At 38.2% G+C, this 16,082-nt stretch overlaps 1 protein-coding gene across 1 annotated transcript in view; it reads right to left on the bottom strand.

Annotated features, from left to right (window-relative positions):
* Nucleotides 1–16,082, bottom strand: part of ACE2 (angiotensin converting enzyme 2) — a 38,188-nt gene that overhangs the window by 16,533 nt on the left and 5,573 nt on the right. Inside the window, exons 2-9 of the mRNA XM_007431880.4 lie at nt 12,461–12,610; nt 11,759–11,852; nt 9,655–9,798; nt 6,913–7,025; nt 6,014–6,122; nt 4,364–4,461; nt 3,063–3,232; nt 485–711 (exon numbers count right to left, since the gene is read on the bottom strand). Of these exons, the coding sequence (XP_007431942.2) occupies nt 485–711; nt 3,063–3,232; nt 4,364–4,461; nt 6,014–6,122; nt 6,913–7,025; nt 9,655–9,798; nt 11,759–11,852; nt 12,461–12,610 (1,105 nt within the window). The remainder of the gene's footprint in view (nt 1–484; nt 712–3,062; nt 3,233–4,363; nt 4,462–6,013; nt 6,123–6,912; nt 7,026–9,654; nt 9,799–11,758; nt 11,853–12,460; nt 12,611–16,082) is intronic.

Below are 16,082 nucleotides of genomic sequence, written 5' to 3'. Positions count from 1 at the left end.
GGATTAAGTAGAAGTTCTGTGTTGCTGAAATTGCAACCCTAAAAATAAACATTGGCAACATCATACAAAGTAATTTTTCAGAAAGTTGATACTGTCCCTTATCATTGCAAGTAGAGGGAGTTTTACATGAAAAGCATTCTTTCATATATTCTTAAATTCTTACATTAGAAAGGTTCTGTTAAAGGAGACAAAAAGACGATTTAATAATCTGGTAGAACAGTGTTTCTCAACTTTAAGATGGGGAATTCTGGCTGTTGAAGTCCACACATCTTAAAGTTGCTAAGGTTGAGAAATCCTGCAGTAGAAGCTAGCTAATTTATTTCAAATGATTCACAAAAGAAGCAATGCTAATTACATAATTTCTCTAGAAACCTGCTGTTCCATCCTCACCTATTTCTATCAGTACTCTCTGTATGATAATAACATTTTGAACAATTATCGTTCTTAAACTGGCCATAGCTGGCAGCATGCTCTGCTATCTCACCTGAATCTTCTTGAAAGGTAGGTTCTAGTAAGCCAAGGGATTTCAAATACTTTGGAGTAGCTGCAGAAAGTGACATGATCTCCCCAACAGCTTCATGGAATCCTTCATTGGCCCCATTTCTTAGCAGAAAAGGTTGATCCGAATAGGCCATATCATATTCAATATGGCCCATTTCATGGTGTGCTGTCAGAAAGTCGTCCATATTTATTTTTGTGCACATCTTGATCCTACCAATGAATGCAATTCAGGCAGAGATTATAACGGGAAAGACTGAATAGTGCTTTGACCATGGTTGCTGCATAGTCTTTAATGCGCCTAGGTTAATTAAGCTCCTAAATTGACCCTATGCCCAACTTATGAGGAAGGTGGATTTCTGGTTTAACTGAGGTAGGGCCCTTCCATGGTAGTGCCTGAGACAGAGGGGAAAGATCATTTCCTTAGTCTTACTATTTATTTATTTATATTTCAAATTTGGACACCACCCATCTCATGAGGAAGTGACTCTGGACTGTTTACAATAAAAACACAAATATTAATTAAAATACAATAAAATAGTATAAAATACAATAAAATCAAATACATACATTAATAATAATATCTTCCAAGGTGCCGGTGGTAGAAAAAATATTAACATATGGCAGCATGTTAATGCCATACGTTAAGGTGCTAGCCACCCCCAGGGTTGGTTGCCTCTTTTGTCGCCCCATGCAAGTTGGCAAAGCCAGGTCTTGACTGCTTTCCAGAAGGTCAAGAGAGTAGGGGCCTGCCTCACCTCTGGGGGGAGGGTATTCCATAGAGCAGGGACCATGGCAGAGAAGGCTCTACTTCTGGGCCTCGCCAGTCGACATTCTTTCATCTACAGGGTCTGCAGCATACCCTCTCTGCTTGACCAGGTAGGACAGGTTGATATAATGGGGGTGAGACAGTCCCTCAGGGAACCCAGTCCCATGGCATGTAGGGCTTTAAAGATGATAACCAACACCTTGAATTGGACCTGGAAGCAAACTGGCACCCAATGCAGCTCGCGCAGCGAAGGTGTAACATGTGCGATCTTTGAGACACCCAAAATTGCCTGCGTGGCTGCATTTTGAACCAGTTGTAGCTTCCAGATACTCTTTAAGGGTAGCCCCATGTAAAGCGCATTGCAATAGTCTATATGGGAGATGATTAGGGCATGAGTAACTGATTGGAGAGCCTCCTGATCCAGGAAAGGGCATAACTGGTGCACAACATGTAGTTGAGCAAAGGCCCTCCTGGCCACGACTGCCACCTGCTCTTTGAACGGGAGTCATGAGTGCAGGAGGACCCCCAGATTACGCACCAGGTCTGTCTGGGGTAACGCTACCCCATCCAGAACCAGATGGTAAGCTTCCGTATACAGAGGAGCCCCCAACCCACAGCCACTCCATCTTACCAGGGTTCAGCTGAAGCCGGTTGTTTCCCATCCAGACTATAATGGTGACCCAGACAGGAGTAATAGAACAGAGAGCCAATCATTTCTTTATAGGTATAGTCAGATCTCAGGTACAGAGGGTGCACAGGGTATACCAGTGAATTTTATGTTTAGGGGTCTCCATGTTGCACCAGGATTCCTTTCCCACTTGCTCTCTCTTTTTATTTATTTATTTATTTATTTATTTATTTATTTATTTATTTATTTATTTGAATGTATAAAGCTGTCCAACTCCAACAGATTCTGGGTGGACTCTGCTTTTCTGTGTAGTGATATGTTAGCTGTTTCAATTTTGCATTTGGGCAGTTAAGTGAGATCCATGTCTTGAGGGAACCTCCTTGAAACTTTGTAACCCAGAATATAGGGAAGTCCTCATATGGGACGTGGTAGTAACAAAAGTGCAAGTCCACAGCTCAGCTCAGAGCCTGGCCGAGATTTCTCTTTTTAGAGCGGCAAGGGATGGAGAAAAACCCAGCCATTCTCTGAAGTTCTCCTACCATGTGGAATGAAAAGTCCAATCTTAAAAAAACCCTTATAAAAATGTCACCAATAAAGTGATGGCCAACACATTCCTATCAATCCAATCACAGAATCCAATTTTCCTTTCAAGAACTCATTTTCTGGTATGCTACAGACAATGTTGCAGGAGCAAGTAATTTTATTAATAAAACTAACTTTTCTAGAGGAATTTTGAGAGAAAACTCTGATTTCAGATTTCTAGATAAGGTTTCTACTCTGCAAACTCACTCTTGCTGCACTCACTCTCTCATTTGCAACTCTGTGTTGAGTTCAGAACATCGTTCAGAGGCAAGTTTATGTTACAAACTGGAGCAGAACAACAAACAATTTATGTATCATTTAGTTTAACATTCAGCGAACAGATTGTAAATTGGAAAATATTTACCTCATTCTACTCCCAATAGTGTTCTGTTATATACAGCACTGATATGCTGGTTTTATCATGCAATAAACTTTATTGCTAAATGTATCCAGATTATGAAACTGGATGTCACAACTTTACTGCTCGCTGTTATATTTGGAATTACCACTTTGTTCTTTTACTTACAGAATGGATGTAAATTCTGTCTGTGACTGAATAGAGAAAGAATCTTAAGCTTTTGGTACCTGTAGTCTTTTTTCCCCATATCCCAAGCTGTGGGATGGCAAACAACTTTCCTGCCATCTTTAGGTTCCTCAAGCATTGAATTTTTCCAGAAACCTTCAGTCATATTGAAGAGATCAATTGAGACAAAAAAATGTTCAGCAGCTTTAAATATTGAGTCTACCGTCCATTTCTGAAAAAGATTAAGATTAGAATATTGATATAGCAGTTTGTAAGCCCAACAAATTCCACTCCCAAGAGGGATGGCAGGTCCCTTAAGTGCAGCTATAGAGGTAGCCATGAAGGAGATGAGATGCTGGGATGTCTTCTGCCATTTTGGGGTGATCTAGAAACTGTGTTCAGGGAATATGGAAAAGGAGGCCAATCATCTCCCAAAGAAACTAGGATTAGACACAGGCAAACCTCAGGCCAGCAGCTTCAGCTCCAGTCTATACTTAGAAAATATAAAAGGGGCTCCCCATTGTCCATTCAATAGATATTGGGTTTCTCTACCCACCTGTTCCTTTATTGTTCATTTAGAATTCTCAGTTCACATCTAGATGGAACAAAGCCTGACAATTTCCCCTTTCCCCCCCTCCCAGAAAATGCCAGGGAAGAGTTATTCAATTAGCATGCATCGTAACAGGTCCTGACCTTATGCTCTTTCAGATACTGTAACAAACGAAGTTGTGGCCAGTACTTTCCACCTAGTTAGGCAAACTGCCATCTCTATCTTCCCTTCCCTTCCTTAGTTCCATGAACATGTCAAGGAATGCTGCTGAAATTATGCTTTTTGCCCTGCATTTTCTGTGGTTGCTTTTTAGAACTATACTTTGAAAAGAAAAACGCATGAAGCAGTGTCTAGGTTGAGCTCATCTGATAAATTAACAATCTGGGAATACTGATACTTATTTTGGAAATCCATGACTTTTCTAAAAAGTAATCAAAGCAGTAAGCCCACACCTGCAGAACATAAAGAAACAGAAATATAAGGAAATGGAGATTCAACACAGAAAACATCTTATTCCATCCATTTTTACCACGTAAACATCTACAACTCTTCTATAAATCTTGGAGTCCCCCAAGCCTGCTGATACTTCTGTCCTGTGTACAAGTGGTGTATTTTGGTGGTATATGCTATTTTGCTGGTATTTGCAGTAGTATTGAGAGAGCTATGTGTGAGATTTATTTATCCTTAAGTGACCTTATAATTAATTAAACATTTTTGGGGGACAGGGTTAAAAAACATGGTATAAAATAATGTATGCAAATTACACTGAAATGGTTTTCGCTTATTTAGTTGACTACCTGTCAATTGTCTTACCTTCTCCACCATTGCAGAGGTTACGTCAATGTTTGGTTTATTTGGATAGGGCACCATTAAAGGATATAAATTTGTCCAAAATCTACCCCACATGTCACCTTCAACAGAAAAATTAGAATTACAAATAAAAACAAAACAATGAATCATAGCTGTAGTTTTTGAAAGCAAAATATGGCTGGATTTTGTCATCTTAACGAGCCAAGTACAGATTCTTTTACTGTACTGTATTTCCACACTGAAGTGAATGAAACAGACATTCCAGATCAGGACTAAAGAACTGAAACCTTCCTATTCCTAATACTAAAATACTAATCTGGGTCAGATCCTCATCTAAGAGTAGAACTCTATATGGTATTTATTAAATGTAACATCTGGTTTGATGATCAGGAGCAGACTATATTACGAAAAATTGAAGATGCACACTAGTCAGGAAGCTAAGCAAAACAAAGCAAAACAACTTAAATAAAATCAACATATTGGCAGGAAACTTCTGATTTACCCAATACTATGACGTTTGGTGCTTTTATTGATGGAACTATATTATATGCAGAATCTTATTCCCAAACTCTCAGGATAAAATACTACTAATGGGAAAAACTAATTCAATCCATAATATTTCCTTGATCGAATTCAGCACAAAATATCATATAGGACATCCAATTCCTCCCCCCACTTTTTTTTAAGGTTAATTACTTTATTTAAAAAATTATGCTAATTCATAGTCAGTAAATTCTGACTTCCATTTTGTCAGTAACATTACTGGGTAGTGTCCAGGTTGAAGGGCTACCAAATGTGTTTGTGGTGGAAACCAAAGGTTAGGAACTAGCTGTCATTATTTAAAAATAAGCAGCTTCTGTTCATTGATGTATCTATGTCAGTGAATATACGCCCGTATGTTTTTGCTTCTTTTTTCTTTAGCTTTTCTCTTCTTATTTTCATTCATTTTTTAAATACTTAGTTAATAAATAAAAAAGAAAAAGAAAATATTTTAAAAAATGGTAAAACATCTCATCTGCTGCTGAATGGAAGAAGTAGAAGTAAATAATGTGGTGATGAAAATCGAAAGCTGTCTTCAAACGAGGACAGAATTCCTCAAGGAGGGGTGCATGTATAAGCATAAGGCTAGGAATATGCCATTGTGTGGTTGTAGCCTGCATGCCAGACACAGAATACACATCCACATGAAAGAGAATTGCTCTTTGTCATGTATGCAGAGAGTCAGATAGCCCAACCCCTCCCTTTGCTATAGAGAGAAAAATGCAAATTGTTTTAAAACTAGAGACAGAAGCCAGTGGACCAGGGTTGGGAAAAGCATAGAGATAACATCATTCCCCACCATGATTATAGTTTGAAATTTCTAAGAAGCTGGAACATCCAGGAAAACTGAAGCAGAATTCTTGATGCTTCAGGTATTTCTATCTCTGAAGAAAAGGGTTTAAAAGTTTGTGATATCAAGGGGAATGTCATTCCAGAGAATGGGGTCAGTGATTGATAGACAAATTATAAATCAATCTCCAATTATTGGTCCTCTAAAGGAAACCAAACCCAGTGAACACCATCCAGGACTCTGTAGTATACAGAGCTCATAACAATATGTAAAGTGTCTTGGTCTGTTCAAAAAATGTAGCTTGTAAAGCAGCATTTTCATACCAAGTAAATGAGCAGGAAGAGATCCTTTGGGGTTAATGAGCCCTGGGCCATAGCGTTTGTACAGATGGCGCCGTACGTAAGCATGTAGATGCTCATACAAAGGCTTTATCTGAAAAACAACAACATAGAGAAAGGCATTTAATTAATGGAAAATCATGATTATTTTATTAATTCTTTCATTCTTGAAAAAATTATTGAAAAAATTATTCTGCTCCTAAATAAATAAAGAGGTTGCTTATTGTGAAATATGGTGAATGGCTCATGGTCTTCCTGTACATGAACCTGGCTTTCTTTGATCTAAGACCTACTGGTATCATCAGTTACAAACTCTATTATGCTGTTAATGAAACCATAAGAAATATATGTTGTAAAAACCTCTGGTATATCTATAATCTACAAAGACATGCCACTAGGTGGTGATAATGGATTTTTTTTCAATGGTGACACCAATGTTAAACCGTTGTTTCACCATAGTCTGCATCTGTCAAATTTACCTCCTTTTCTAGTCCCAGCCCATGCTAAAGAGAGTGACTAGTGGATGTTTTCTTGCTGGCTGGAAACAATGCAAGGTGATGGAAACAAAGCCTGAGAAATCCACCAGTCTCCGCTCTTAATGTATCATGGACATTGTAAATAAGAACCGCCCCAATGGCCAATTGTCACCACTGTGACCATCACGAGTGGTGACAGTAAATTTTATGCTGGTATACTGTTTTCCCAGCTCAAAGACTGGTGGATTTATTTATATACCATTTATTTATTTATTCATCAACTTGTATGGTGCCACACTGCCCCCTCCTCCATATCTGCCCCCTTGAGAAGTTTTGTGTATTGCCATGAAAATAGTTTTGCCTTAGTATAGTAAAGCAAAACATTTTATGTCTGAAGCCAAATCTTACTTCTTGAAATGTGTTTTCCACATCAGTCATCAGCTCTGCACGTTTGTATTGATACTCTGGTGGAGAATCTACTTCATAATTTGCTCTCCAATAATCTCCATAGTCAGCATAGCCTAAAAAACAAAGTTCTTCTGTCACTCATCATATCAGATTAAAGCACATCTCACAGGTTCTGGAACAGTGCAGCTTCAAATTAAAACTGGTCATGCTAAAATACAAGGATGCATAACGGTAAGCTGATGGGCTTTTATAGAAGGTAGTCCAACACATCTGGAAGGGGAAGGCTATTGTCATAAAGAATAGTTTTCTTTAACCTGGATGCTCTCTAGACTTCAACTCCTAGAATTCTCCAGCCACTGTGGCGATTGCTGACAATTCTAGGAGTTGAAATCCACACAACTGGAGTGCATCCAGGTTGGGGAAATTGATCAGTGATTATCTTACCATCTCACCTTGTGATATTAATAGGGGAGGAGGAACAAGCATAGAGAATGAAGCATTGTTTATGCTAATAATTCATAGTTAATGTTATACATCAGACCGAAAAAGTGAAAAGTAATGGTGAGTAGTTAACACCATTATCTTAGAAATGTTTCATTACATTCAAATTCTGCAAGCTACAAAAAGAAAGAAATATTTCCACTTTCTAAGTCTCTCTCCTACTTCAGAAGGGGGAATATTCTCAATCCTTGGGATGCTGAATAGGCTGCAACCTCTAGAGCAGTGTTTTTCAACCTTGGCAACTTTAATACGTCTGGAGTTGGCTGGCTGGGGAATTCTGGGAGTTGAAGTCCAGACGTATTAAAGTTCCCAAGGTTGAAAAATACTGCTCTATAGGATATCTGACAGTTTAACAAAACTGAATGGTGGACTATTGCTGAATGAGCATCCATGAGCCTCCACAGCAGGCCATAAATTTGTCAAAATAATGAAATGTGCATAACTCCATCCTTTATGTACTTGCATGCAACTTCACAATGCAGGTACAAAAAATCATTACACATATTAATTTGACTTTGAGATGTAATATTTGTGGAGCTCCATACTCTTTTTGAAGTGTATACCTCTTACATAGGAAGTGATGACTGGACAACAGAAATGGATGTTCCACGTCCTTGTTGAAAGGAAACTTGTTCTTCAATATCTGGAAGATGTATTTTTTACCCTTTTTTTAACTCAGTGTATTGAATATCTGATGTTACTTGCAGTTTATGAACAGGTTGTTTAGAGATGTAAATTATGTATGAAGTATTATAATGAAATTCAGCTTTCATTTATTGACACTCTTGTGTATACAGTGGTACCTCAGGTTACGAACACCTCTGTTAACGAACTTTTCGGGTTACGACCAGCTCCGGCTGTAAAAATTTACCTCGGTTTGCGAACTCCGCCTCGGGGTACGAACAGGATACGCGGCCATTTTCCCTCCCATGACACGGTCCGCGGCCATTTTTCCACCCCTGACATGTGGTCCGCGGCCATTTTCCGCCCAACACGTGGTCCGCGGCCATTTTTCGCCCCTGACACGTGGTCCACGGCCATTTTTCGCCCCTGACACGTGGTCCGCGGCCATTTTTCGCCCCTGACACGTGGTCCACGGCCATTTTTCCACCCCTGACACATGGTCCGTGGCCATTTTTCCACCCCTGACACGTGGTCCGCGGTCATTTTTCCACCCCTGACACGTGGTCCGCGGCCATTTTTACGCCCCTGACACGTGGTCATAGGGAGGGGGACTCTCCCTCCAAGCAATAGCCGCCTCCCTGTCCTCCACGCCAGAATGGATTAACGGTAATTACATTGAACCTTATGGGGAAATTTCCTTTGGGTTGCGATCAATTCAGGGTGTGACCAGAGTCACGGAATGAATTAAATTCGTAACCCGAGGTTCCACTGTATCTTTGTATAATATATACATGGATGAGAAGTCCTTATGTACATGTTTTGTTGTTTTTCTTCCTTTTTCTATTGTTTGCTCTTTTTTTCTGTTCTGTTTAATGTGTGTGTGTGGGGGGGGACACCCATGCTTTATCATTTTATTTATTTATTTTATCTTTATACCCCCTTTTCTACAGGAGCTGCAGGTGGTGTACAAAGTGGTTCCTCCTTTTATTTTCTCCCTCAAAAATAGGCCCGTGAGGTAGCTTGGACTGAGTGTGACGGGCCCAAATTCAGCCAGTGAGCTTCCACAGCTCACTATGAACTAGAACCTGAGTTTCCCTGCTCCTAGTTCACTCCACACTGGTTATAGTATTAACCACCCACTTTTCAATTTTTTCTAGATTTTTATTCAATTATAAGCCTGATATAAAACATCAGCTATGAAATATTAGTGCAAAGAATAATTCCATTGTTCCCATTTTCCTATTAACATCGAAAGGTAGATTATAAGATATTCACTCTCTGATTTTCCCCAAACTGGGTTTGTGTATGTTGATTATTAGTACAGAGAATATGCTACTTCATACTTTAACAGAATAATATTCTTGAATCCTTCTCCAACGTAATGTTGACTGTGGATGAGGAGAATTATGGTACAACATAAATGGAGGGTGCTGGTTTGAGGAAGAAAGTTTCATAATATTCCAGTTTAGTAGCCTTTTGCCCAATCAGCATATATATTAAAGAAGTAATGTTCATGAAAAAAATAGCTTAAGAAAAATAGAGAAGAATCAAAAATACCATTATCTTAAAGAGGAGAAAAATATATTCAGCCTGGTAATCATTGGTATTGTAACTTACCCCTCAATCTTGCATACTTATTTTTCAGTTCAACATAACTTTCATATAAAGGCCTCATCTTCTTGCCAACATCAGCTCTCCAGCCTTCCCAGGCCCATAGCCTCTCTGAGTAATCCCAGTTGTTTGCCATTATATCATCCAAACCTGTCACCATAAAATCAGGTTAATTCCCATTATTTATTTATTTGTTTGTTCATTAACAGCACCAGTCTTATGTTTTGGGGTGACATACAACAAAGTGAAAAAAAAAAACAGAAATATTACACAAAAATAAAATAATCAGTTAGAAATGCAAAATAGATGTGCATGAATAGAGGAACATCTGTGTGTCAGTCAGCTAAAGCTGAAAGCTCATTGAAAAGGGGAGGTTTTCACAATCTTTCTGAATACAAGAAGGCCATTTGACCTCCAGGGCAACATATTTCATAACACAGAGGCTACCACAGAAAATTCCTGCCATCTCACCCAATTCTTATGAAGCTTGGATGGAGAAGGGATTCTTAACAGACCTGCCTAAGAGGTCTGAATCAGATGGGTAGGGATAATTGTGCCAGGGAGGTGCCTGATATAACTCCCTTAGGCCCTGCAAGTTCAAAAGATACCAGATCACCTTACAGTTCATTTTACCTTGCACACGCTGTGGACTCTATTCAACTGACATCTTACTCATAGCTGATACAAGCAATTTTACCACAAAAACCACAAGCCTTCATCCAACATACCTGCAGGTGCTTTATTTTGCCTTTATTTTCCCACAACAGTGTCCAGATAACCCTGAAAGGGCCACTAGTCAGTTGTTATAGTCCTTCATATCCATATCATATGTCATCTGCTCTGAAATTAAGACCATATCCAGTGCATGTTCATCCATGTACGTTTGGGCTATAATCACTTCATGGTCATGAACTCACTAGTTGCACTAGACTCTCCCCTGGGACATGGAGGTTGAAGTCACTCAAGACTTTGGAAAATCCAATCTCAGCCTGAGATGCATCCAGGATCTCATGAAGAGCCACCATTGGGCAGCTAAGCAGACCATACAGGAGCAACAGCCTGAACGTATCTATACAGTCCAGTTCCTCCCAAAGCTCTTGGAATTAGTCACTCCTGGGGCAGTCCTTCTCACACTTGCTAGAGTCTCATGAATCACCACAGTTATCTACTTCCTAAACTTTGGTGTAATACCTGATATAGCTTTGGTGTAACACTTGGTGTTACAGAGGGTAGACCTGTAACTAGCCTAACTATGTCCCATTGAAACATGCCAAGCCTGCACATTTGTCCACCAGCATGTAATAAATGGATGCTCTCTTATTTCATACAGATCTTGCATTTACCACAGCAGCTGAAAGGCAAGGATCTCTGGCAACTTGGCCACTTGCCCCCAGGTTGGGGCTACTGACTTAGAAGAGGGGATCTGCACCAGATTGTTGGTCTTCTTTCTCCTTTAACCATGCCTCATCCTGTTTTTCCAATTCCAGTAGGGTCATTCTTCAGCCTCCCCAACTCTCACCCAGAGCATGATTTAAAATGTGGATTTGCATATAATATAAGCGGTGGAATCTCAGTTGTACAAATACTTCATAATAAGCAGCCTCAAATGATGTTTTTGTTCTTATAACATGTGCAGTGCTGTGTTCAGATAGATCATTGATGAAGTGCACAGTTTCTTTCCCTGCATTTGACCCAAAAATGAATGTATAAGACAGAATTAATAATCTCTTATTTCATGCATGTGTTCTGATCAAATAAATAAATTAGAGTGAGAAACCTGTTAGGTTTCCTTTCCTTTTCCTCTTAAATCTTTTACAATTAATTTGTTTTGCTTACTACTTCTTATTCTTTTTGTGCACTTTGAAAAACACTGCTACCCCAAAAGTAGCATGGGTATGTAAGTATATATGTATGCATATATACATATGCGGCAAAAATCTAATTGCGTTATTCTAGTTTACCATGAAACATCCCTGAAGCCATTTATGCCAGTAAAAAACAGGGGCTATAATAAACAAAAATGTCCAAACAAACCCATTCTTTTCTGTTTCTATTTCATTCTTAATCTACAAGCTGAAGATTGTGGAAGATACTTGTTGATATACTTTACCTGGTTCTAAGGGCAAACAGTCAAAAGGATAATCTTGTTTGCACACAGTCCCAGTACTGTAGATGGTACTCATTTTACGTAAAACAGTATTCAGCTGTAATTTAAATGAGAAGGAACTTTTTTGAAAGGGGAATAAAGCAGTACTTTTTTTGTTCAAAAATCAGCAGGGGCAGAGGAGACAGATATAAAATAATTTGTAGATTGGCAGAGTGTTAGGGTTAACATCTATCTACCAATCTGCATTGGGCCAATGTAGTAGATTATAGTCCATAACTGTGATGGAATGGAATTATGAAGGCCAAGCTCAAGGAGATAAACATTTTCTTAGCTCGCCAGAACCGCGTTAGAGGAACAAGAGGATGAGACTGGCACCTCCCTGAGGAATTCACACTGTTGTGGCTGGAGGACTTTGGGAACTGGGGTTTTAGTCTGGGAAGATTCTTGCTAGAGGTTGTAGAATAAATAAATAGCTGGACTGAATTGGCATTGTCTCTTGGAGTTCCTTGGGCTAGGCCTGACAATAACCTTCAAGAAGAGGCCTTCATTCTGCAATGAATTGATTTGGGATGATGATGATGATACTATTACTACTAATAATAATGTATATGTCTCACCAGGATGAAGGAAGAACAGAGATCATTTGGTACATACCACCTGGATTGATTTTAGCATAGAGGTGGTCTATAATATTTGGCAACATACTTGGTCTTTTGTAGATGATTCTGTTGGTCCATTCTGCAGCAAATTAATCTGGAGCCTGATGGTTTCATCAGTAATATGATTCACATTGAATTTGCTAGCATTCCTGGAGGCTTCTTCATAAAAGTCAGAAAATACAGCGTCTGCTTCATGCTGAAAGAGATTTATTCGAGTTTTGAGTTTTGCTATCAGGCTCATTCAGTATTGAACTGAGGATTCAGAACTATTCTTCCATTTTTCCTGTCTTTTTTATTTTTTAATTACAAGCAATACATTAAGGATTATGGATGTGAAGGTTGATGCAAATCTGTTTCATCGCCAGGTTTGCAGAGTAGATTTCTGCACTGCCAGTTTTATGTCTAGATTTGCAATTTAAAAACATCCACATAAATGTGCTGGTACTAAGGAAGGAACTTGCTTGTTTTTGAAAATGTACAAAATGTATGGCACTCTTCAACTTTTTCATTTTTCTAACAAAAGTCATATTCACTCTATAGAGACTGCTGCTTCTTCTGTAGCAATTCCTGAACTTACTGTACAACCAACTAGACCCTAGACAGCATCTAGGGAGACACTACACTTTGGGGGTGCACAAGGCATTTTTGCTGTGAAAAGAAAGAAATGGAAAGATCCCCAATCAATTTTCAAGAGTAAACTTGCTTTTTTTTTTTTAAGGGAAACACTGAGAATAACCAAACTTCTCTCCTCCTAGCATCATCCTGCTTTAGGTCTGCTGGGAGCACATCAATGCATACATATTCATTAAGCTACTCCCTTTCAGGGTAAGCAATGTTATGCACAGTGCAGAAAGGGAGTATGAAATAGTAATCAAAGATTTCAGAAACATAAGAAAATGAAATATAGCTATACATGCATACCACACAATCTACTATACTGTATTTCTTCATACCTTTTATCCTCGCAAAGCATTCTTGCTTCCACCATGTCCATATTTCACTTTATATATTCTCTTTTTGTTTTTTAAACTTCTCACCTTATCTTCATTTGAGGAATTCATCACCTCCATCTAACCAGGACTATCTTGGTCTTCCTTTTCATCTTGCCCCATTCACTCTTCCTTTATATATCTATTTTACAGTTCTTATCCAGTTTGACTTCTTTCATACTAGTCACACACTTCTATATTCAGCCTACTTTCAATCAGCACCCTACTTCTTTTTGTTTTACAACACACACTTAATTATCCCACTCTGACCATATTCAACTCCCTTTTATGCTTCTCTTGATATATTCTATTCTAATTTCCTTATAACAATGAGGGCAGGTGCATGCTATTATACACAGCCATGTTTAGTTCTTTTGACAAACACTTATTCCTCAAAATAGGCCATATAACACACACTACCCTTCCACCTACATTAACATGAGTTAAATTTTATCTATTGATATTATAATCTTCATAATCATTCTACCAAGCTACACAAATTCATTTATGCACTCTAGTTATACTTGTTCACTCCATTTTTCCTGTCAAACACAACTACCTTGGAGTCTGATACTTTAATTTTTAGATTGCATCATGCAATCTGTTTTATATTCCCTGCAGATCATTCAGCTTTTCAGTCAACAAAATGACACAATCTGCATGTATATTCATGTCCCAATCAGCACACCTCTAAGATTCTTTTTAAATTTAACTATAAATAAACAACTAAGAGGACATCACACCTCTTTGTCTTATGCCCTGTTCAATATTGAACCATTCCCTAAGCATTTCATATATTCTCATACTGGCTTTACTGTATTAGCAACCAATCTTCTACTCCATATCAGAAAAAAAAAATCCACAGTTCAACCCTGTTCACTTTATCTACACTTTCTCTAAACCAGCAAATTATAATAACCTTTCTTTTTCCAAATACTTCTCACTGAATTACTAAAGTGCAAAAATCTGATCTGCACCCCCTGCCCAGCATAAACCCTCATGGCACTTTCCACATTTTGCTCAGTGTTACCTCTCAGATCCTTTTGATCAGAATTCTGATGAATGCTTTAGCAGGGATGCTTAACAAACCAATTCTCCAGTAGCGTCTACATTTTCTCTTGCTTCTTTTTTGTACTGAGGAGCAGTAATAGCAGTCATCAGGCACAGAAGCAGCCTTCACACACACCTTAAACAGGTTGCATAGCCAGTCCATAAGCAAACTATATCCATATTTTAATAGTTTTCCATCATACCTGCAGCCTTACCCTTTTCAACATTCTCATAACATTCATAATGCCTTTGCATTCATTTATGGAGGACACTAATGTTCATAGTATTCATTTCAACATCACTAACAATTATATCACTATCATTCCCATAAACATTCTGAAAATGCTCCTTCCAGAATTCTCTCACTTCAGTTTCATCCCAGATCATTAAATCATTTTTATTCTTAATTCCAATTACTCTGCTGGTGGCTCCTCATTTAACCCTTTTCACCCACTTCCCAAAATATTATTACATTTCCCCCCTCTTTTAATTGTAATTCTTCCTGTCTTTGACTTCTTTGCAGCTATGTTTTTCTATATTTTATATATTGCACAATACCTTTTTCTTATTTTTTGCAGCAATCATTCTCTTAAATGCAGTTTTGATCATCTGCTATTGTTTTTTCATTTCATTATTACATCAAATGTCCTTTTTCATACTTCCCATTAGTGGAACTCCACATACTTCTGTAGGGCTTTGTAATATTGTTTTTTTGCTCTGTTTGAGGCAGTTTCTACGTTGTCTTGCCTTTTGTCCACCTTCTGTTCACTATCTTGAGAGAGTAAACTATCTTTTTAATATTTTTTCAAACTTCACTATATGTTCTCTTCCTGCTGCCATTTTTCTTTTGTTCTAGTTTCTTTCATTTCTTTCCTCTTTTCCATGTCCATTTTTCCCAAAATCACTTTTTGACATTATCAAAAAACAATCTAGCCTACATTCAAAACTTCTCATTGCACAGATCCTACATGAATTTTCTCAGTCTTTAACCATAAACTATATAATCAATCATGCTTGTAGATTTATATTTATTCCCTTCAGATGTGTAGATATTGACAGACCTTTGCTTGAATTACATGTTCAAAACCGATCTTCTTCTAAGCAGATACTCATCAAACAGTCACCAGTCTCATTTATTTGGGGGGCCTCTGAATGGGGTAATAACTTTTTCTATATTGTCTTGTTCCTCATCATCTATTCATATCATTTAGAAAAATAAAACTTTCACTGGATTACATTCATTCAGAATGTTGCGCAACTTTCCCCAAAACACATTTCTGGTTCTTAAATTATTATCATTTACTGGAATATAGCATATAACTATCACCACACTATAGATTCCTACTTTTATGTGCAACCAATCTAGATAACACCAATTCATACTTTCCGATGTATATTTTGGTCCTTTCATTCATAATTAAACCTACACCTTCACTATCCTGCATGAATTCATCAAGATCAGACCATTCAGATCTGTTACATCTTTCCCCTTTCTCTTGGTATCAGAGATACACAACATTAACTTACTTACTTCCTTCCTTCCTTCCTTCCTTCCTTCCTTCCTTCCTTCCTTCCTTCCTTCCTTCCTGTCATGTCATGTCATGTCATGTCATGTGCCATGGTCATTAC

Source organism: Python bivittatus, unplaced genomic scaffold, assembly GCF_059951505.1.
Source record: "Python bivittatus isolate LINGU-HERP-01145 unplaced genomic scaffold, Pbiv_v1 ctg000350_np1212, whole genome shotgun sequence".
NCBI lineage: Eukaryota > Metazoa > Chordata > Lepidosauria > Squamata > Pythonidae > Python > Python bivittatus.
The sequence above is the reverse complement of the archived record's forward strand: the minus strand, read 5'-3'. Positions and strand labels throughout refer to the sequence as shown.